This window comes from Bubalus kerabau, chromosome 15 (genome assembly GCF_029407905.1).
Source record: "Bubalus kerabau isolate K-KA32 ecotype Philippines breed swamp buffalo chromosome 15, PCC_UOA_SB_1v2, whole genome shotgun sequence".
Lineage (NCBI taxonomy): Eukaryota > Metazoa > Chordata > Mammalia > Artiodactyla > Bovidae > Bubalus > Bubalus kerabau.
The window spans coordinates 49,748,763-49,772,816 of NC_073638.1; the positions used below are offsets into that span (position 1 = coordinate 49,748,763).

General features: G+C 36.6%; 1 protein-coding gene and 1 pseudogene across 1 annotated transcript; one reads left to right on the forward strand and one right to left on the reverse strand.

Moving 5' to 3' along the window:
* Positions 1 to 3,490: 3,490 nt before the first annotated feature.
* LOC129627816 (olfactory receptor 52A4-like) lies at positions 3,491 to 11,728 on the reverse strand (annotated as a pseudogene).
* Positions 11,729 to 17,995: 6,267 nt separating this feature from the next.
* LOC129628216 (olfactory receptor 52A1-like) lies at positions 17,996 to 18,974 on the forward strand. Its single transcript, XM_055547640.1, has one exon. It carries the CDS (start codon positions 18,036 to 18,038, stop codon positions 18,972 to 18,974), a length of 939 nt encoding a protein of 312 aa, XP_055403615.1. The 5' UTR covers positions 17,996 to 18,035.
* Positions 18,975 to 24,054: the final 5,080 nt, after the last annotated feature.

Sequence of the window (24,054 nt, forward strand, 5' to 3'; positions counted from 1 at the left end):
GTCAGGAAAAAATAGCAACCAAAAAAAGAGAGAGACAGAGCAGGCAATATAAATATCTAACTGCAGGTAAGAAAGAAGAACCCAGAACTAAGACTGTAATGAAGTAGTTTTCAAATAACATATTGGCTGAATGGAGCTTTCCCAGTGACTCAGACAGTAAAGAATCTGCTCACAATGCAGGAGACAATCTCTCCTGCAATCACTGCGTTGGGAAGCTCCTCTGGAACAGGGAATGGCAAGCCACTCCAGTCTTCTCAGCTGGAGAAGAATTCCATGGACAGAGGAGTCTGATGAGCCACAGTCCATGGGGTCCCAAAGAGTCAGACACATCTGAGCAACTACAACACATACATGCACAGACACACACACACACATTGGCTGAATGGGAAACCGAAAATGAAGAGAACTTTGGGGGCAGGGAGAAAGAGTTTTTGACAGTCTTATCGTGCTTGACTCACAGGATTATTAAGCTAGGTTATGGATTGTATACTTAGCTCACAGTTGAAAGCTCTAGCAAGCAAAACCTTACATGCAGAAATGTAGCCAATAAAGTGGGAGAGGAATCTCCAGTTGAGTCAGAATCTTGACTAGATAAATGTAATAAATCCTGGCTGGTAAAGAACCTGCCTGCCAATGCTGGAGATGCAAGAGATGCAGGTTCGATCCTTGGGTGGGAAAGATCCCCTGCAGAAGGAAATGGCAAACCACTCCAGTGTTCTTGCCTGGAAAGCTCCATGGATAGATGAGCCTGGTGGGCTACCGTCCATGGGGTCAGAAAATTTTATATGTCAAATCTGACACCCTAGAAAAATTACTAGATTTGGCAAGAGACAGGAACATGAGTTCAGAAACAAGGAGAAAAAGAAATAATTGAAACAAATACACAGCTGGTTTTTATTGTAATTATTAGTCAAGAATTTTCAAGTAATGGTGTTTAATATGCTCAAGGAAACAGTGAAACAAATAATAAATAAATGAGAAAATTGGGAATTTCAGCAAAATATACCCAAATTAAAATTAGAGAGACAAAGAGATAGGAAGAATGAATTAGATGGATATTATAAAAACTATAAGCCACAAAAACTAAACCTAATAAATCAGGAAGGCAGAGTTACAGAAGCAGAAGGAAGGATTAGTGATTTATATAAAAAAAGTTAGTTGAAAATAACAAAACTAAGTCTATAGGTCAAGATATATTACTAGAGAAAAAGAAACACTTCACCATGATTAAAAGGTCAATCAACCAATAAATTATATTTGGTTTAATATTTACTTAATAAATGGAAGTGTCTAACTACTCATAGCTTAAAAATAAAAATTCAGTAGTTCTAACAGGAGAAATAAACTACAGAGTAATCCATATTCATGGTGGGAAATTTTTATTCTATTAAATGCTAAAAACACAACCAAGAAACTGTAAAATTATAAACAATGAAATCATATAACATTAAAAAATTTGATCATAGATACATAAATATATAGATATGGAAATAGTTACAGATATAAAAAATACTGCACTCAACATGTATATCAACAAAACGTGACAACAGAATGGGTCATGAAAAAGTTTAAATTTGTATTTTTAAAATACATTTTAGTGGGATATTATTAATGATAACTATCTGAAAAGTTAATAATAAGGCATGATGAAGATTTGCATGATTAAAAAAAAAAGAACAATTATAACAAAGATGAAGGCCATAACTGAGTCCTTAATAGTTGCTAAGTCCCATGTAAAGACCATTATATAAAGATATCTGTTATATTACACTATGATAACCACCATCCTTCATTCCCAAAGAGACTTATTTTTATTTGTAATTAAAAGTTAGACAGCTTAATTTGTGAAAATAAACATTTTTCCAATGTGTACATTTAGGAAGTGACTAAATAAAGTTTTGAACCAAGTTCATTTGACTCCAGAACTCTCACATGTAACCAATTTCAACCATTTTTTATAACAAATTGAAATCTGCTTTTTCTATTAAATATACTTGGCAAACATTTGGTTGCTTGCACTCAATGGTGATGAGCTTGAAAAATGAAACCTATCTATGAAATATTATCATTAGGATATGAAAATCTTAATAAAAAAACAAAATAAACTTTGCTTAATACTAAAAAAAAAAAAAAGAAGAAGAAGAAAAAAAAAAAGACATTTAAAAACCAATATAATAAGAATTCCAGGACTTCCTTGTGGCTCAGTGGTAAAGAATCTGTCTGCCAATGCAGGGGACACAAACTGGATCCCTGATCCATGAAAATCCCACATACCATGAGGCAACTAAGTCCATGCACGACAACTGCAGAGACTGCACTCCAGATCCTAGGAGCCACAGCTACTAAAGCCCTGGCACCTTGGTGTGTGTTCTCTGCAAGAAGAGAAGTCACTCTAATGAGAAGCCTGTGCACCACAACTAGAGAGTAACCCCTGCTTCCATAACTAGAGGAAAGTCCTCACAGCAAAGAAGACCAAGCAAAGACAAAAATAAATAAATTTAAAAATTCATAATAATTTAAAAATTCATAATTTCTGTCCAGGTTTCTTAGACCTCCATCCTTACTAGGTCAAAATTGTTTGTTGAATCAAATAATTGAATGGACTTTAGAACAATGTGGTCTACAGTAAGTTTAAAAGTTGCCTTTATGTTCAGAACATTCATAGAAACCCCAAATACCAAAGATTTTTTCAAATTTCTCTTTATATAAAGAAATTCAGTAGACACTTAAGAAAAATAAAAAATATAAGGATAACATTGTATGCTATAGTCCTAAATTTGTCAGAAAAAAACATTTCATGGCATGAGACTCACCAATTTGGTAGCATAAAATACTTAGTAAATATAACTTCATGAAGAAGGATATTTATAGATATTTATGTCTATAGTAGACCAGAAGGAGACATTCAAGGGGTGGATTTTGATGAGACAAAGTAATCATTAAAGATTTTTTAATAGCTGGAGAAAGAATGTAAAGGGACTTATATACCAAACATAGGAGGTGGGTCTTGTGATTCAAAGTATAAGAAAAATTCAGTTATGTTCCACTATGATCTGCAGAGGGTCTCTGCATTTTTTTATTTCACTCAAACATGGCCTTGGAAATAAGGAGAGTCATGAGTTCTGATTCTACCTATAGACGATTATTTAGTCTGTGAACACCATATCATCCCTTATACTTCACATTTTATTAATGTATTCATCAAGCAAGATGATACTCCAAACCACTAACTGGATTTGCAGATCACATATGCTCAAGAGATGACACATTAAATCCATAGGGTCAACTAGTTCTATCAAATGTCAAGCCTGGCCTTTGAAATAGAACATTTTTTACTACCTTATCTCGAATGTTCTTGGTCTTCACCCCATAGACAAAAGTGTTGAGGAAATGTGGAACCAGCAGCTAAAGAATGGACAAAGTGATACATATGTAAGATGAAATATATGTGATAAACCTATGAGTACAAAAGGAGAGAAAAGCAGTTTTTTCAGTTCTGGAACTGGAGCTGGAAGAAGATATGTATGTGGGGAATACATGTATTAAATGCCTTAAGTTGTGCCTCTTTCTGGGGCAGGTGTAAGACAGTGATAAATATTTGTGTATAGGAGAGGGTGATCAAATGAGGTCAAAGTCACCAACAACAATAGCTTCAAGGAGACCATAGAACTTATCAACATCACCAGTGACAATCCCTACAAGGGCCATTTATTCACCATAAGCATGGGATATTAACTGAGTTCTGTAAAAGGTAAGATGGCACTTTAGGAGCAATATGCATGGGATGAAGAGAAAGGCTGCCCGCAATGTCACTCCAACTCCAATGTCAGTGACTAGCTGTTGAGTGAATATGGTAGCATGCCTCAGAGAATAACAGATTGCTGCATAGTGGTCCAGAGCCATGGCCAGCAGGACTCCTGATTCAATACCCTGACATATGTGGATGAGCCACATCTGAAAGAGGCAAGCATCAAATTAGATCACTGACAAGTGAAACCAAAAAATTCTAAGCATCTTGGGGACAATGCTGGTGCTAAGTGCAGTGTTCATGGCTCCCAACATGGCCAGGAAGGTATACATAGGCTAAAGGAGACTGGGTTCAGATTTGATGATGATCAAAAGTAGAGAATTCTCCATCAAAGCAATGATGTACATTGCAGAGAATGGAATCCCAATACAACACTGTACAGTCTCTAGGCCAAGGATCCCAATAAAGGTCAGCACAGAGGGCATAAACACAGTGCCATTTGTAATAAACGTGAAAGCTCAGGGGTCCTCTTAGCAAGGGGACAACATTGGCCAAACTGTGACCCTCTCTACTCGTCTATACATATGTTATTCTCAGCTTTTCCCTCAAGTACTGAATGACAGAAATAGGAGAATCAACTTGATAAGTTTATTTCTTTTCTTTCTTTTTTTTTTTTTTTTTTTTGCAATAGCTGTGAAAATGGCGATATTGAGACCTATGGAAAGTTTAACAAGTATTCAGTTTAGCACAATTATCTTCCCACATTCAGTGACATCCACAGCATAAATACTGAGTATTTGGACTTTATGTCTGTGATGGGGTCAATGGGATCAGGATGCTCTGTGGCATTCTCCTTCCTCCCCCAATCCATCTTCTCTTTCTTCTTCTAAACTGTTCATTGACTGAAGAAAACAAAAAAGAAGAATAAAAACACACAGTGGGACAATACTTTAGACACAGAGGCACCAAAATCCTTGGGCTGTACTTTTCTTTCCTCCCAAATTTCTGTAAACTCTTTACTGTCCTTCTACTTTAGGCTGTTACATAAAAAACATATCTGTACTGTTTTGATCAAAATTGAACGAAGTCCCCTTTGTAAGGTTGTGACTCCACTCACAAAATGATCTCTCTTGACTTTGAAATTCCTGTTCAGAAAAGAATTTTCAAATATGAAATTTGCTGTAGGACTCAGACATCCAGGTAGACGATGGCAGCTGCCTAAAATTTTGATTCAGGAAACTAGTCTAACATACAAATTGCTCAGTTAGATAACTACCTACAGTGCATCACTCTGTCTCTTTGCCACACATTAAAGAGTAAAGACTTTTAAAATTTTTATTTAAGAAAGTTAAGAGGGTTAGAGGGTTAATGGTAGAGAAGAGAGACCCTGGACTTTTCACCAGGAGAGCGATGAGAAGATGCTGGTTAGAGCAAAGTTTGAGTGAATGACATTGGAAGCTTTAGATCTCCATGTGGAGGCAGAGATCACAGAGACAGAACTTAGACATCAAGGCTACTTATGCCAAAGGGAAGTAAAAATGTCTAATTTTTTCATCTTCTGAAATATGAAAAACATGAAGGAGTGGACCTCTTGGAGAATTGTCTAATGGTGCCTGGAGAATAACTGACAAACACACAGGCACATTCAGGAGGAAACGTCTTGCACTTCAGGCAGCAGAGAAGAAATCAAAATCTCACTCTAATACAAAGCCTTTTGATGGGAGCTCTTGACACTTTCCAGTAAATGAGCACCAGCAATAAACTATAAAGTTCAGCTATAGGGATTCAGTTCAATTAAGTTGGTCAGTCATGTCTGACACTTTGCAACTGCATGAATCGCAGCACGCCAGGCCTCCCTGTCCATCACCAACTCCCGGAGTTCACTCAAACTCATGTGCATCGAGTCATTGATGCCATCTAGCCATCTCATCCTCTGTTGTCCCCTTCTTCTCCTGACCACAATCCCTCCCAGCATCAGGGTATTTTCCAATGAGTCAACTCTTCTCATGAGGTGGCCAAAGTACTGGAGTTTCAGCCTCAGCATCAGTCTTTCCAATGAACACTATACAGGGATTACATGGGTATATATCAATAAATATATATATATATATATAATATATATATATATATTTTAAATAAGAGCAGAAAGTTTGCAGAAGTGATTTGTTGTCTATGTCTAAATTCAGCTGATCTAAAAGGACAGATATGATACGGACCTAACAGAAGCAGAAGATATTAAGAAGAGGTGGCAAGAATACACAGAAGAACTGTACAAAAAAGATCTTCATGACCCAAATAATCACAATGGGGTAATCACTCATCTAGAGGCAGACATCCTGGAATGTGAAGTCAAGTGGGCCTTAGAAAGCATCACTAAACAAAGGTAGTGGAGGTGATGGAATTCGAGTTGAGATATTTCAAATCCTGAAAGATGATGCTGTGAAAGTGTTGCACTCAATATGCCAGCAAATTTGGAAAACTCAGCAGTGACCACAGGACTGGAAAAGGTCAGTCTTCATCCCAATCCCAAAGAAAGGCAATGCCAAAGAATGCTCAAACTACATCACAATTGCACTCATCTCACAAGCTAGTAAAGGAATGCTCAAAATTCTCCAAGCAAGGCTTCAGCAGTACGTGAACCGCAAACTTCCAGATGTTCAAGCTGGTTTTAGAAAAGGCAGAGGAACAAGAGATCAAACTGCCAACATCCGCTGGATCATCAAAAAAGCAAGAGAGTTCCAGAAAAAACATCTATTACGGCTTTATTGACTATGCCAAAGGCTTTGACTGTTTGGATCACAATAAACTGTGGGAAATTCTAAAAGAGATGGGCATACCAGACCACCTGACCTGCCTCTTGAGAAACCTATATGCAGGTCAGGAAGCAACAGTTAGAACTGGACATGGAACAACAGACTGGTTCCAAAAGGAAAAGAAGTACGTCAAGGCTGTATAGTGTCACCCTGCTTATTTAACTTATGGGCAGAGTACATCATGAGAAACACTGGGTTGGAAAAAGCACAAGCTGGAATCAAGATTGCCAGAGAAATAACAATAACTGCAGATATGCAGAAGACACCACCCTTATGGCAGAAGGTGAAGAAGAACTAAAAAGCCTCTTGATGAAAGTGAAAGAGGAGAGTGGAAACTTGGCTTAAAGCTCAACATTCAGAAAACGAAGATCATGGCATCTTGTCCCATCACTTCATGGGAAATAGATGGGGAAACAGCGGATACAGTGCCAGACTTTATTTTTTTGGGCTCCAAAATCACTGCAGATGGTGCCTGCAGCCATGAAATTAAAAGATGCTTACTCCTTGGAAGGCAAGTTATGATCAACCTAGATAGCATATTCAAAAGCAGAGACATTAACTTGCCAACAAATGTCCATCTGGTCAAGGCTATGGTTTTTCCTGTGGTCATGTATGGATGTGAGAGTTGGACTGTGAAGAAAGTTGAGTGCTGAAGAATTGATGCTTTTGAACTGTGGTGTTGGAGAATTCTTGAGAGTCCCTTGGACTACAAGGAGATCCAAACAGTCCATTCTAAAGGAAATCAGTCCTGGGATTTCTTTGGAAGGACTGATGCTAAAGCTGAAACTGCAGTACTTTGGCCACCTCATGCGAAGAGTTGACTCACTGGAAAAGACTCTGATGCTGGGAGGGACTGGAGGCAGGAGGAGAAGGGGACGACAGAGGATGAGATGGCTGGATGGCATCACTGACTTGATGGACATGAGTTTGAGTGAACTCCGGGTGTTGGTGATGGACAGGGAGGCCTGGCGTGCTGCAATTCATGCGGTCACAAAAGAGTCGGACACAACTGAGTGACGGAACTGAACTGAAACACTTTTAAAATGTCTTGTCCTAAGCATTCCAAGACATTTCTCGCTAAATCAAATCATCACCTGCAAATAATATTCTTAGTGCTTTACTGGCCTCAAACCATCCTATTTTCTATTCATAAAATTTAAATTTGGAATGTCTTGTATAATAGGTTACCAAATCAGCTTTGTCAAACATAATTATTCAGTATAACTTCCTGACAGCTGACTAAATGTGTGTTGATGCCTGTCCAGGACTGTCTGTGTAATTACTGTATTCCTTTGGCAAGAATACCCCTTATATTGAGCTAATCAGTTCCCTGTAAAGAGTGTCCTTCTTTTTAAGTTACATATCTTAGGATGTAACAGCACAAAGATTCAAGTCACCTAAGATTCTGTCTCCTTCAGCTCAAATATCTATAGGTCTAATCAGCCTCTTTAATAGCATGGTGCTCACTATTCTTTACCTCTCGTTCTTCCAAAGCAGACTCTCAAATTTATTATTACTGTTCTAAAATTGTAGTTCCTAGGACCAATTTTTGTCCTGCAATCTTCATCCACTGTCTGTACTTGGGTTTGTACTTCAAGATATATAATCTCATCTCCACTTAACCTAGTACACGTTCTTAACTATTCATTCACTCAGTAACCACAAGTAGTATGGGAAAGGGCCAGCAAAGAAAGTAATTTTTTCACTGGTCCTAGCTATGGAAGATTTGTGTTTTGTAATATAATTTTCCCTGCTGATCAAAGTTCATTACCCTCTTGTAAATCCAGAGAGTTATTATTATTATTTTTTTAATCCTTGGGTCAAAGAAGGAGGTTTGGTCCAGAAGGGTAGCCAGCATTTCTTGGGACTCTATTCTTACTCATTACCCATGGGACCCTGATGTATCTAGTCCAGCAAGAGGTGACAATATTCTCTTCATCCAAAAGTGCAATTGTGTTTCTCATAGCACCAGACACTGAGATTCCTCTCATTCTTACATATGTAACAGCAAAAGGTAATATCAGAGGGGAAATGTTCAGAGAATAAGACTCTGTTCATTGAGCAAATTTGCCTGCTTTATTCCATGTTTTTTAAGAAAATTAAATTGGAAACAAAACAAATAACTGTCTCTTATTATTTATTCTACTTATTTACTCTTGAGCATCCATGGCCATTCCAAAGATTTCCAGATGCATGTCAACGATAAAGCAGGAGTGTGTTTGAATTAAGTAGGGAGGCAGGGCTTTGTTGTGTACTAAGTTTCATAAAAAGTAAGACTTGCTAAGACAAAGGAAAATAAAATCAGTGGGGAACTGAAGATATACTTCCTATCTACAGAGACTGATGTTGAAGGAAACTGTTTTTCTGAGAGATGGAGATCATAGGCTTTTTCCAGAGTCAGTCTCTTGATCACAGGAACTTCTGTAGTCTTAAACATTTTTAATATATATTTTAATATAAGGTACATATATATTTTGATTTTAACTTTCTCATCATGCAAAATTAATGCAAAAAAGGAAAATATTAATAATCTTAAAACTGAAAGTAAACTATTATTAACCTATTGGCACTCTGCCCTTTAACAGTTTTCTTCGGTTATTTTACTCATACTTACATTAGATGCATCATTAATTTATAATTATTTAACAATTTATGGAAAATGTGCAAAATATTTTCTCTGAATGAGATAAAATTTTGTGAGAGAACCCTTTATTAATATAACACATGAACATTGGAAACTCTGTTCTTTTAAGTTCAAAAAATTCTACACAGATGATATTTATGCATAGAATATACTCTTGGGTGTATGTTTACAACCATTGCCTTATCCCAAGCTATATCACAATTTTCAAAACAGAAGATTTTAATAAATATTTTTTAAAGAAATTAAAGTACATTAATAGGGATTTTTAACTCTGAATATAAAGCACTTATATCCTATGTGAAACTATTAATAACTTTATTTTGGACTGCACCGTGCAACCTGATCTTAGTTTCCCAACCAGGGATCGAACTTGCATCCCCTGTATTGCAAGGCAAATTCTTAATTGCTGGACTGCCAGGGAAGTCCCAAAACTTTCTTGACAAATGCAAATTCCTGTGCCCAAAGCACAGTGAGGAAAACAACTGAAAAGCTGGAGTTTGAAGTAGGAAAAGTTTTATTGTGAGAAAAAAGCAAGGAGTATGAGCACCTTCATGCTCAAAAGACCTAAATTCCCCATGGTGTTTTAGGGAAGAGTTTTCAAAAGCAAATTTGGCTGGAGGGCTACAGGATGTGTGACTGTCTTCTGATTGGTTGGTGGTCAAGTAACTAGATAGAGGCCAGGGAACTTCAGCTACCAGCCCTCTGGTTCTGATCAGTCTGGGATCCATGTGCCTGTGGCCACTAAGAAATTACCATCCTCCAGCTGGATGGGGTCTTTAGTTCTTATATCAGGTTGTTATACACACACACTGAAGAGGAACTACAGCTCTTCCTTATAACTGCACTATTTTTCCTCGACTAGTTGTTCAGTCACTAAGTTGTGTCTGACTCTTTGCAACACCACAGATGGCAGCATGCTAGGCTTCCCTGTCCTTCACTATATCCTGGAGTCTGCTCAAACTCATGTCCTTTAAGCCAGTGATGTCATCCAACCATCTCATCCTCTGTCACCCTCTTCTCCTCCTACCCTCAACCTTTCCCAACATTAGAGTCTTTTCCAGTGGGTTGACACTTTGCATCAGGTGGCCAAAGTATTGGAGCTTCAGCATCAGTCCTTCCAGTGATTATTCAGGGTTGATTTCCCTTAGGATTGACTGGTTTGATCTTTTTGCTGTCCAAGGGACTCTCAAAAGTCTTTGCCAGCACCACAGTTTGAAATCATCAATTCCTTGGTGCTCAGCCTTCTTTATGTTCCAACTCTAACATCACATCTGTACATGACTACTGGAAAAGCCATAGCTTTGACTATATGGTCCTTGGTTAGCAAAGTGTTGTCTCTAGTCTTTAATACATTGTCTATGTTTGTTATAGCTTTTCTTCCAAGGAGGAAGCATCTTTTAATTTTGCGACTGCAGTCACCATCTGCAGTGATTTTGGAGCCCAAGAAAATAAAATCTGCCACTTTTTCTACATCTATTTGCAATGAAGTGGTGGGACTGGATCCCATGAGCTTAGTTTTTTTTTTTTTTTTTTTAATGTTGAGTTCTAAGCCAGCTTTTTCACTCTCCTCTTTTACCCTCATCAAAAGGTTCCTTAGTTCCTCTTTGCTTTCTGTTATTAAAGTGGCATCATTTGCATATCTGAGGTTGTTGACATTTCTCCCTGCAATTTTGATTCCATCTTGTGATTCATCCACCATGGTATTTAACATAATGTACTGTGCATAGAAGTCAAGTAAGCAGGGTGACAATACACAGCCTTGATGTACTCTTTTCTCAATTTGGAACCAGTTTATTGTTGCATGTCCGATTCTAACTCTTTCTTATTGAAATGTATATAGGTTTCTCAGGAGGCAGGTAAGGTGGTTTGGTATTCCCATCTCTTAAAGAATTTTTCACAGTTGGTTGTGATCCACACAGTCAAATGTTTTAGTGTAGTCAATGAAGAAGAAGAAGATATTTTTTCTGGAATTCCTTTTCTTTTTCTATGATCCAATGGATGTTGGCAATTTGATCTTTGGTTCCTCTGCCTTTTCTAAATCCAACTTGTATGTCTGGAAGTTCTCAGCTCATGTAATGTTGAAGCCTAGATTGAAGGCTTTTGAGCATTACCTTGCTAGCATTTGAAATAAGTGCAACTGGACTATAGTTTGAACATTCTTTGGCATTGCCCTTTTTTGGGATTGGAATGAAAACTGACCTTTTCCAGTCCTGTGGCCACTGCTGAGCTTTACAACTTTGCTGACATATTGAGTGCAGCGCTCTAACTGCATCATCTTTTAGGCTTTGAGATAGCTCAGCTGGAATTCCATCACCTCCACTAGCTTTGTTCACAGTAATGCTTCCTAAGGACCACTTGACTTCACACTCCAGTATGTCTGGCTCTAGGTGAGTGACCACATCATGGTGGTTTTCTGGGTCATTAAGATCTTTTTTGTATAGTTCTTTTGTGCATTCTTGTACTTCTCCTAATCTCTTCTGCTTCTGTTTCGTCCTTAACATTTCTATCCCTTATTGTACCCATTTTTGCTTGAAATATTCCCTTGGTATCTCCAGTTTTCTTGGAGAGATCTCTAGTCTTTCCCTTTCTGTTGTTTTCCTAGACTGATTTTCATTTATTTCTGCATTCTCCTGCTTCTCTAGTTAGTATCTGCTTGAATCTGCTTGGAACTCAGGGAAATTCTATGATGCTTTTTATCAAGCCAAAAGAAATAGGGGATTGGGAAGGATTTGTACCAGAGGGTCCTATTCAGTTTAAATGTGTTTGCCAAGTACTACATCAGGAATATGTTCACATATCATTTTTCAAAGGTATTATATAATGAAAATGTAATAAAGGAAATTAAGAATAATAACTAAAAACCTATATTCAACAGTAGTTGTCTACAGAGAGAAGTATCTGTATAATTGAATCACATTTCTACACAGCATTTCCTCCCCTATTTTCAGATGTCATAGATACTGTCTACCTGGCTCAGACAGTAAAGAATATGCCTGCAGTGTGGGAGACCTGGGTTCAAGCCCTATGTCTGGAAGATACCCTGGAGGAGGAAATGGCAACATACTCCAGTATTCTTTCCTGGAGAATTCCATGGACAGAGGAGCCTGATGGGCTATAGTCCAAGGAATTGCAGAGTCAGATATGACTGAGTGACTAACACTTTAACTTTTAACCTGGTAATTATTATTTCTAATATATTTTTCTCATATTTTGGGTTTATGTGTATTTTAGTCAGTTTTCTATCTCTAGCTTCTTCAATTGTGATAATAATTGTAACTTTACACTATGCTCTCTTCTGTATTACAATACCATCTCATGAGGAGCAAAAATTTGAAGAGTTATTAAATAAAGCCATTTTTAATGAATTTATCTTTTTTAATTGTTGTGAATGAGCATATCCTGGATTAAAAAAAAAAAAAAAAGACTATGTATGTTGCTTCCCTGATAGCTCATATGGTAAAGAATCTGCCTGTAATGCAGGAAATGCAGGTTCAATCCCTGGGTTGGGAAGATCCCCTGGAGAAGGAAATGGCAACCTACTCCAGTATTCTTGCCTGGAGAATTCCATGGACAGAGGACCCTGATGGGCTACAGTCCATGGGGTCACAAAGAGTTGGACAAGACGGAGTGACAAATACATTCACGCTCACGTATTTTGCAAATATTGCCTCCCAGTCTCTGGTTTTATTTTACTCTTTCTATAGCATGCTAGGGCTTCCCTGGTGGCTCAGAGGGTAAAGTGTCTGCCTGCAATGCGGGAGACCTAGGCTTGATCCCTGGTTCGGGAAGATCCCCTGGAGAAGGGCATGTCAACCCACTCCAGTACTCTTGCCTGGAAAATCCCATGGACGGAGAAGCGTGGTAGGCTACAATCCATAATGTTGCAAAGAGTTGGACATGACTGAGTGACTTCACTTTCACTTTCACTTTTCATAGCATGTTAACCAATATTTTTTATTTTCATGAAGTCTAATATTAATCAGTTGATACTCTTGTTTTATGTTTTTGGTCCTTTCTAAGAAATCTTTGCATAACGTGATCACAAAAATGCTCTTTTCTCCTGGCAATTGTATAATTTTAGATCTTACATTTAGGTTTATAATCAATTTCAAGTTAGTATTATTTGTTAAGAAGAAAACTAATTTTTGAAAATGACTACCCTGTTGTTTAAATGTTATTTGTATAAAAGACTATTTTCCATTGAATTATCTCAGCATTGTTTTTGACACTCAATTGATTTTTTAATATAGGGATTAATAATGACTTCTTAATGTATGGATTTTGGCACTATAGCAGATTTTGGAGATACAAGTCACTCAATGACTAGCTTTTTTAAAATAAGAAATGGACAGAAAATAGGTCTTAAGTCTTACTCTGCTGAGGGCCTAGTTTGCAAGATTGATGGATGCTTCATAATGAATACATACCCACAATTTGGGTTAAAAAGTTAAAATTTATGGCACCCTATATTAAAGAATATTGAATTACTTTTAAAAAGTAAACAAGAAAAAAGAGAAGAAAGAAAGAAAGTGAAAGCCAACAAACATAAGGATTGACAGGCATGAATGTATTTCCAAATGTTAAAATAAAGAAAAACACTTGTTATCCTTCTGGGAGTAAAATTAACTGGGGACAATTTTTCAAAGAATTTCAGCATGAACTGAAATCTGCATAAGATATGCTAGCCTTCTCTAAAGGGAACAGAGTGAAGAAAATGAAAAAAAATTGTGTGCAATATTGTTCTAGTAGATGACATATTGGAGATAACAGAATTCTTTTGAGTAGATAAAATAACTGTTGTATTTGTATAGCTTGAATGTCAGGATCCAGGGAAGAACTTTTAGAGTCACCAAAATTTAAACACAATTATTAGAAGAGAATAGATGGGACGCAAAATGGTAAATTAGGAAATAAAAAATAGGCTGAAGAGAAGTATAGTTGTCAGTAAAATCTCTGAATCAGTTCCATTCAACATGAGTCAGTATAATGTTCTCATTCTCCTTCACAGAAGAATTTCTGGAAAAAGAATTTAGATCTTTCACTTTTCATCGCTATCTCTCATTCACCCTGAAATCCACTGTCAGTACTTTCCTCCAGCCCACAGAAAAGATCTGTCCTAAATTTGCCAACATATTCAAATTACATCAAGTATGTCTAAAAGTTCAGTTCAGTTCAGTTCAGTTCAGTTCAGTCGCTAGTCATGTCTGATTCTTTGCGACCCCATGGATCGCAGCATGCCAGGCCTCCCTGTTAGTTACATATAATAAAGTCTAGAAACTGGGTAAAATACGTCAAAGAGAAAGGTATCATATGCATAAGACTTTCTAAGAATGTATTACTTGCACACATGATAAAAGTTATACTAATATCTCTCTCTGCATTTCCAAAAATTTGAAGAAATACTTTTTTTCATTAACAGAACATGAAATGATTCCTTCATATATCTGACACATATAACAACTTCTTTTGAAGGAAGAGATGAGCAACAGAAGGGAAGTTATAAATGGAGGGGTGGAAAAAATAAAGTCATGTGTGCAACCAGTTACTCAGAACTCCAACTGGTAGGATTTAGAAATGTCCACCACAATTGGTCACTCTGAGAAATTCACCAAAAAAGATTTCCTGAATGTACAAAAATAGTCTCAATAAAATACAAATCAAAGGAGTGAGACTGCAGGAAATAAGTGCATAATAAAAGAACATTATGGATACAGATTTTTCTTCCCAAATTGTCTGATTTAAAGGGAGTATTCCAGGTTATTTACTTAAGTAGAATTCATTAGCAAAGAAACATGTCTATAATAGTAGTAGACTTTATGTTTGCTTTTTCCTTTGAGAAATGAGGAAGGCAGAAGAAGAACTCAGCTCATTAAATGAACACTGGTGTATATAAATATCTCTTATTTAGAATTTTATGCAAAAGAAAAAAAGAGCAAGGAGGTATCTGTAAGTTGTAGTAATAATTTCAGGGATATTAAGTGTGGATGAACCCAAGAGGACATAACTAAAATTTGGTGGGTCCCTTGTGGTTTAACTGGTGGCTAATAAACCCCTCATTTTATGTTTATAAATCCTCTTTCTCCACACATTTATTAGAGAATGTTAAACTAATGTTTAGCAGCTTTCTTCTTCAATTCAAGCTGAATAAATTGATGCTATGCCTCCAAGTAATACAGATATTGCCTTTGGTTTTATTAGAGAATGAATGCAAAAACATGATCTCAGACAAACCTACAAAAGATGGAATATGTCTATTACCGAGACAAGAGAAAAAACATGAAAGGCTGTCCCAGAGATATCTACTCATCGCAGATGGCCCCAGCACCAAATGAATTCGCGTTCCTGACATTGTGTGCTGTTACAGGGAGTCCAAATAGAATGAAGAGGGACTGAGAACACATAACACACAGGAATAAGCATGTTGAGAGATGTCAATATGAAGAACTGACAATACTTTTCAGATATCTGGTAAAAGCAGAATGGGCACTCAACAATTAGCAAGTAAGTCTCACTATTCCCAGGTTTACCTCTGTAATGTTTCATTGTCACCTTTTTCAACAGTAGTCACTTCATCCATTCAACTCTGCACTCAATCATGTACTTCCCACCTGCCAATCCACTATCTGTAATTATCAGATTATGCTCATATATTGCTCCTACTTCTTCAGAAAGTTAAATACTGTGGATTTCCATTCTCATTCTGAATATGTTTTAGAAAGAACAACTTGACTATTGTTAGAGTTAAGTATGCATGGATTGATATACGATTAGTCATTGGGGAGCAAACCTATGGATATCCAATTGTTCATTTTAATGACTGCTGCTGCTGCTAAGTCACTTCAGTCATGTCCGACTCTGTGCAGCCCCATAGATGGCAGCCCACCAGGCTTCCCCGTCCCTGGGATTCTCCAGGCAATAACACTGGAGTGGGTTGCCATTTAATGACTAGTCTATCATAAATCTATGTCAACTGATACAAGCTATAGCATTAAATGGAGAAGGCAATGGCACCCCACTCCAGTACTCTTGCCTGGCAAATCCTATGGATGGAGGAGCCTTGTGGGCTGCAGTTCATGGGGTTGCTAAGAGTCGGACAAGACTGAGGGACTTCACTTTCACTTTTCACTTTCATGCATTGGAGAAGGAAATGGCAACCCACTCCAGTGTTCTTGCTTGGAGAATCCCAGAGACGGGGGAGCCTGATGGGCTGCCATCTACGGGGTCGCACAGAGTCGGACACGACTGAAGCGACTTAGCAGCAGTAGCAGCAGCAGCATAGCATTAAAATGACCTCTTGAGTGTTCCATTTGTGGTTTGGCAGCAGGAACCACAGCTGCTTCCTGCATTACTGCCCCATTTGTTGACATTCGGTGTAGGGTTAACTGATCATGAGTTTACTTACATGAAGCAACTTTATTGGAGAGCCTATGAAGGAATGACAAAAACCTAACCCTATTTCCACAAACTTACAAACATTTCTCTAATGATCAGTTTGATAATTTCTTGATTTAAAATATGTAGTGCTTAACAGGAAATGATTTTGATCAGGTTCAGTTCGGTGCAGTCGCTCAGTCATGTCTGACTCTTTGATCAGGTTAGCAAATTTGATATAATGGGTAAGGTCCAAAGTTTTCAAAAAAATCATTTGTCAGTGAATTGAGTAATGATTACATTTTTTCACTTATTGTAAATTTCTCTTCTTAAACATTTCTGAAATCCTGAGGTGAGCTTTCTGTCTCCTGTGTGTAGTTCTATATTTGACATCTTTTAAGGAGCATATCCTTCCATCCCTTCATTTTCTATTGAATTTTTATGCCTGAGCTCAGAAAAAATGGCTCAAGTGTTTCAGACTATCTATTTTAAATGAAAAATCAATGAGCTTATATCAGTCAAATCTCATGCTAATGACAGCTCTGAAAGGTTTAAACTCAAAAGAGAAGACTCTATTAAATTTCCATTTCCCCATGTTCTTATATCCTTAGACCATTAAGAATGAGACCTCTTACCTCTCTATTCAGTTGCTACTGTATTTATTATCTCCTAAAGGTCCACTCTACTTATTTTGTATGTGTATTCAGTAATGCATTTTATTCATTTTAAATACAAAATCTTAGTTATTTCAGCTGTTGGAAATATAGGCAAATCTAATGCAGTTTTACTAGAAATGTAAAAAGGTGGCAAGAAACTTTGGATTTGAGTGATCTTTTCTAAAACTCTCCCGTCACATTCCTCTGAAAGATATCTAGTCTCCAATAGATATATAATATAGATCACTACATAAACAAATATATTTTTATTTCAGGTGACAAGCTTGTCTAGGTCTATTCTCTTTTTTGGATAGCATTCTGCACTAATAATGATCAAGTCTGAGATTTTGCCAGTCCAAACTGACTGTTTTAGACTGAGAAACGACTGAGAATAACAGAGTACTAAAGCAGAAATTGGAATGTGGAATATGGAGCAAATTATCAACCTTTGCCTAAAATCTAGCTGCCAGCAAAATAAACAAGCATACTGTTTTTGTCCACAGGCCTGAAGTGAAATAACAGATGAGTCAGTAGTTGATCCTCTTACTTGGAAATTTGACTGGTTCTATCTAATGCACAATTTTAGGGCTTGTCTGTCTTTAGATGTCTGTCTTTAAAAAATGATGTATCATTATGGATCTTTCTTTTACCTCTATATTTGAATGAGGCAGATGACATGGTCTTAGTGTTCTAGTAAAAATCATGCATTCAATATTGTGACTTTGGATGAAAATAGGAATTAAAAGAGGAAGCAGCACTGACTGAGATATTCTTTTGTTTGCATCAGGAGACCCTAGGACACTATGTACATTTCCAACATCACAGTCTTCATGCCCTCTGTGTTGACACTGATAGGGATCCCAGGCCTAGAGTCTGTGCAATGTTGGATTGGGATTCCATTCTGTATTATGTATCTCATTGCTATGATCGGAAATTCTTTGCTTCTGATCATCATCAAATCAGAGCCCAGCCTCCATGAGCCCATGTACATTTTCCTAGGCATGCTAGGGGTAACTGATATTGCACTTCTTACCAGTGTTGTGCCCAAGATGCTTGGAATCTTCTGGTTTCACATACCAGAGATATATTTTGACTCCTGCTTGCTTCAAATGTGGCTCATTCACACATTTCAGGGCATAGAGTCAGGCATCTTGCTGGCCATGGCCCTGGACCGCTATGTAGCGATCTGTTATCCACTCAGACATGCTGCCATCTTCACTCCCCACCTCATTTCTCAAATAGCAAGTGCGGTAACACTCAGAGCTGCCCTTCTTGTAGCCCCTTGCCTAGTACTGATAAAATTCCGATTGCAATTTTACCACAAAACAGTCGTCTCCCACTCCTACTGTGAGCATATGGCCATTGTGAAACTGGCTGCAGGAAATATCCGGGTCAACAAAATCTATGGTTTATTTGTAGCTTTCAACATTGCAGTGTTTGATCTCTCTTTCGTTACATTGTCCTATATACAGATATTTATCACAGTTTTTCGTTTACCCCAGAAGGAGGCTAGGTTGAAAGCATTCAACACTTGTATCGCTCACATCTGTGTCTTCCTCCAGTTCTACTTCCTTGCCTTCTTCTCCTTCTTCGCACATAGGTTTGGTTCTCACATCCCCACTTTTATCCATATTCTCATTTCTAGCATTTACTTGCTGGTCCCTCCATTTCTCAATCCACTTATCTATGGTGCAAAGATGAAGCAGATCCGTATCCAAATGGTAAAAATGTTCCATTCATAAAATTTACCATAAATAATACTTTGCTGTTTTACTTTTTGTGAATGGTAATGGTATTTCACAATATAATAAAACAACATGTTATTTGAGATTCTTGAGTTTTCTGTTTGTTATATTTGTTGTTGTTTTTAATCTGCCAGCATGTTAGATGGTTTTAGGATCCTATTAGCACATGTCAATTCTCTGTTAATAGGATTATGGACTCTACCTCCATAATGAGAGTAAGATTCATAAAAGAGGGGAATTGTGAGCATACATCTTTCCCTTTACTTGCAGAAATGGTGATATAATGAACAATTCAGAAAGGGGCTTCTAGGTGCAAGTAATTATTCTCTTCTTCACCTCAGTTGTTACATATTTATGCCTACTTTGTGAAAAATTATTTAAGCTGTAAAACATATTTCTATGCATATATTAGACCTCAACACAAAGTTTTAAAATATTAAGTCAATGAACTCTCAGAAATGAAACAAAACAAAGGAGAAAATGTATCAAGTCAAAGACATTGCTATAGGTTAAAGAAGTTTAAAAGGACATGAATATTAAATGCACTGTGTATCTGAATTGGATTTGGGGCAAGAAAATAAAGGTATAGAAGTCTTTGAACTATTTTCAAACTTGGAATATGGAATACTACTTAGGCTGTAATGTTTTTAGTGCTAAATGTTCTGATATTGGCTATACTACTATAGTTATGCAATAGATTACCCTTTTCCTAGGGAAATATATAACAAAATAGTTAGCTGTAAAGGAATATTATGTCTCTAATTTACTCAAAAACACTTCAGAAAAATAATCTATCCAATTATCTACCTATCAATCCATCTATCTAGTCATTTGTTGAGTGATAAAGCAAAATGGGGCAAACTGAAAAATCATTTGTGACCCTGGGTACATTGTATAAAGGAGTTTACTGTACTATTCTTGAAAAATATTGCACATCAGGATAAATTGTATTTTTATCAAGTACTTTTGAAAAGTATTCTCAATTGAGAAATGGTTACCATTATTTACTCATTCAACCAAGCCAGGAACATCATTGGCTTTTGCTATTGTCCTCAGTTCTATAAAATGTACAGGTCTCAGTGATTATTTCTAAAATAAATTCTCAGATAAATTACCTTCTCTCTATTGTGTGTGTGAGTGTGTTCAGTTGTGTCCGACTCTTTGCAACCCCCTAGACTGTGGTCTACTAGTTTCCTCTGTCCATGGAATTCTCCAGGCAAGCATAAAGGATTGGGTGGCCATTTCCTCCTCCAAGGGATCATCTTATTCCTGTTTTCAACCTTACATAAGAACCTATGAAGAAGAAAATAATATTTTTCATCTTTTATTTGCTGGCATTTTTCATACAAATGCTGTGGATTTTTCAACAGAAAGTACTTGATGAATCTGTATCTTATTCCTGATCTTATGTATACCAATATGTGTAGTTTTTTTACATGCTGAGTGCTCTCCTGCTTTTAGAACTTACGCATTTCCTCTAAGGAATTTAGACCATTTTCCTTTCTGTCTCTATCCCTCCTAATAGCTCTCATAGCATGTATCACAACATTTTCTCTGTATGTAACTTCTTTTTTCATATAGATCTCATCTGTAATTTATATGTATACTCCTGACGTACACACATATATGAAACATTTTAAATATGAACAAATACATATTGCTGAGGATTTAGAAAATGAAGGCACAAAAATTCTACCACAACTTTCATAATGAGAATTTATTTTCACAATAGGATAATCTGCATGGTTTCCTAAAGAAGACAAAGCCTTCTCAGGTGGCACAATGGTAAAGAATTCCCCTGCCAGTGCGGAAGACACAAGAAATGCACGTTCAATCCCTAGGTCAGGGAGATTCCCTGGAGGAGGAAATATCGACCCACTCCAGTATTATTTCCTGGACAATTCCATAGACAGAGGAGCCAGGCAGTCTAAGTCCAAGGGGTTGCAAAGAGTTGGGCCTGACTGAATGACTAAGCAGGCATGCACTAAAAAACATGTGGAAGAAGAGGTGTTTAATAATTTAATAATTTAATTAATTAATTAATAATCATAAATAAAATAATTTATTAATTTGATCAGATTATATTTTCATAATTGTATTCCTACTCTTAAATTATCTTTAATTTCTACACTTTATTTTTAGAACAGTTTAAGTTTTACCAAAAATAAAAACAGGTAAAATGTCAGAATTCCCATATAACCATTCTCCCCTGAATAAATATTTAACAATTACATTTGAGCTTAGCTGCCTTTTTGATCATCAATTCATGTCACCACATTTATTTGGTATATACTAAATTTAAAAACATGCATCTAGTAATTTTTCTAGTATGTTCTTTCTATAACATACTGACACAAAATTTTTTTAATTCATTGAGATGCAATTCACATACCATGCAACTCACCCTTTAAAGAGTATAAGTCTCTGGTTTTTGATATGTTCAAAAAATTGCACAACTGACACTACTATCAAATTCCAGAACATTTTCACCATCCTAATAAAGATATTCCACTCCCCTTAGCAGGTACTTCTCATTCTCCTGCCCCATTACAGAGCAACCATCATTGACTTTCTGTGTCTGTGCTTTCACTACCTTGGACATCTCATATAAGTGGAATGAAACAATATTTGGCTTTGTATGTCTGGCTTTCTTCTTAGAAAGAAAGAATAATGAATAAGGTAAGATAAGAAATAAAGATAAGAAAGACATCTACCTATCAATTAATGTACAGTTCTATCAAGATAATTAAAGATAATAAAGAATAATGAACTAAGAGGACACTTAGAATAATGTTCTCAAGGTTTCTTTGGGTTGTACATAAATAAGCATGTCATTTACCTTTATGCTTAAATGATATTCTATTGTATGATGTACCTTAATATGCTCTTGCACCTCGTAAGCAGATATCTGGCCAAATAAGCTTTTTCATGATCCTTTTCTCTCTGAATGGTAAGGATCACCATCTTCATTTAGACAATTCTACAAACACTGTAGGCATGTTCAGACCCTTTTCATTTTTATTTTTATTTTTCATATTTCATTTAATTGATTTTTATTTAATTATTAATTAAATTAATAATTAATTAATTTCAAATGAAATTAATTCAAATTTCATTTAATTATTTTTCATATTTCATATTTCTACTAATTTGATGAGTTTTATTAGCCATCTTTTAGTAAAGCTATTTGACTTCAATTTCTAACTGGTTATGATTTTAAACTGTTTTCTTTTTTTAAAAACATTGGGAAATAAATGCCTTTTCTGAAAATTTGCTGTTTCCTAATTTATTTCACAAAAGCATACATTTCTATTAAAAATGCTTTGGAAAATGTCATTGATATTCAGGTTTCAAAGGAACTATAATACATGTGTCAACAAAACAAAACAAAACAAAAAATCACATCATTTAGAAAACATATCCCCCACTGTTGTAACAGATTTTAACTAAGTAACATATAAGAATATATATGCCTCTAACATACTACAGCGCTTTGATGGCTTTAGGTTCAAACAGTTTTTGCATATTTTCTAAAAGTATATTGGGAGTCATTCAATAGGTCTATATTGGCCATTGCAATATGTATAAAGAGTAGTGCATCTGTGGTCCTCACCTCCATCTACTTCATGTACTATCTGAAAAGCAGATTTTCTTGAATTTCTGGAAAAATTAAAAAAAAAATTCAAAAAGAAAATCTTGATTTTCCTGAAAATATTTCATTTAATCATGGGTTCACCTGTTACTTCAGTGGGCTATTGGCACTCTAATAAGTACTGGTTTTGTGTTTTATTTTTTCTAGTGCAGATTCTCAGCTACAGCTGATTCCAATCTGCTCATGTGAATCACTGAGTGCCCAGTGGCGGCAAAGGCACACACACAGTCTGATCCAGGCTGAGCTGGTTTACCTTTATCTGCTCACAATCCTATACCATTGTTTTTTCTGAAAGTGAAAGTTGCTCAGTCGTGACTGACTCTGCGACCCCATGAACTGTAGCCCACCAGGTTCCTCTGTCCACGGAATTCTCCAGGCCAGAATACTGGAGTGGGTTGCCATTCCCTTCTCCAGGGAATCTTCCAGACCCAGGGATCAAAACTAGGTCTCCTGTTTTGCAGGCAGATTCTTTACAGTCTGAGCCACCAGGGAAGCCCATTGCTTTTCCTAGAATGATGATAATTTTATGGCAGTTTAATAGAGGATGAAGTCAGAGAGTCTTTTAATTCAAAAGGAACAGGACTAATAAATAATGTCTAACCCAATGATCGGAGAAGGCGATGGCACCTCACTCCAGTACTCTTGCCTGGAAAATCCCATGGGCGGAGGAGCCTGGTAGGCTGCAGTCCATGGGGTCGTTAAGAATCGGACATGAATGAGCAACTTCACTTTCTCTATTCACTTTCATGCATTGCAGAAGGAAATGGCAACCCACTCCAGTATTCTTGCCTGGAGAATTCGAGGGACGGGGGAGCCTGGTGGGCTGCCATCTATGGGGTTGTACAGAGTCAGACACGACTGAAGTAACGCAGCAGCAGCAGCAGCAGCAACCCAATGATACAAGAACAAAATCAGTGTGACTTCAAGTATGGTCAATCTGGTAATCCAGGGTTATTAGCCACTCTCTCTTGTTCTTTTCAGTGAATCAAAGTTTATTCCTTTCTCTTCTTGATACTGAAACTTAAAAACACTATTGTAAAGGCACAAACCTTTCTTTCAACCAAGTAAATAACTCTCATGTGGAAATTGATATCAATTTTAGACACTAAATTTAAAAAAAAATATATACCATCCTTTCATAACAATTCTGAACATAACTGGGCTAATTTGGTGAGAACTGGTTTGGATATGGGATAGATTTGTGTACCAAATTTTACATAGAAGAAGCTCAGAAAATGACCGGTAGCTGAGGCTCTGAGGTGAAAATCCCAGGTCAGCCCCAATCATGGGACTAAACAAGAAGTCAGTGCTTCTCTGACTAAAATTAGATTACAAATATATATATATATATATATATATATATTTTTACTTCTCTGTCAGCATGTCTTGGATGGTTATTTTGAACATTTCAAGATGTTTGTTTTA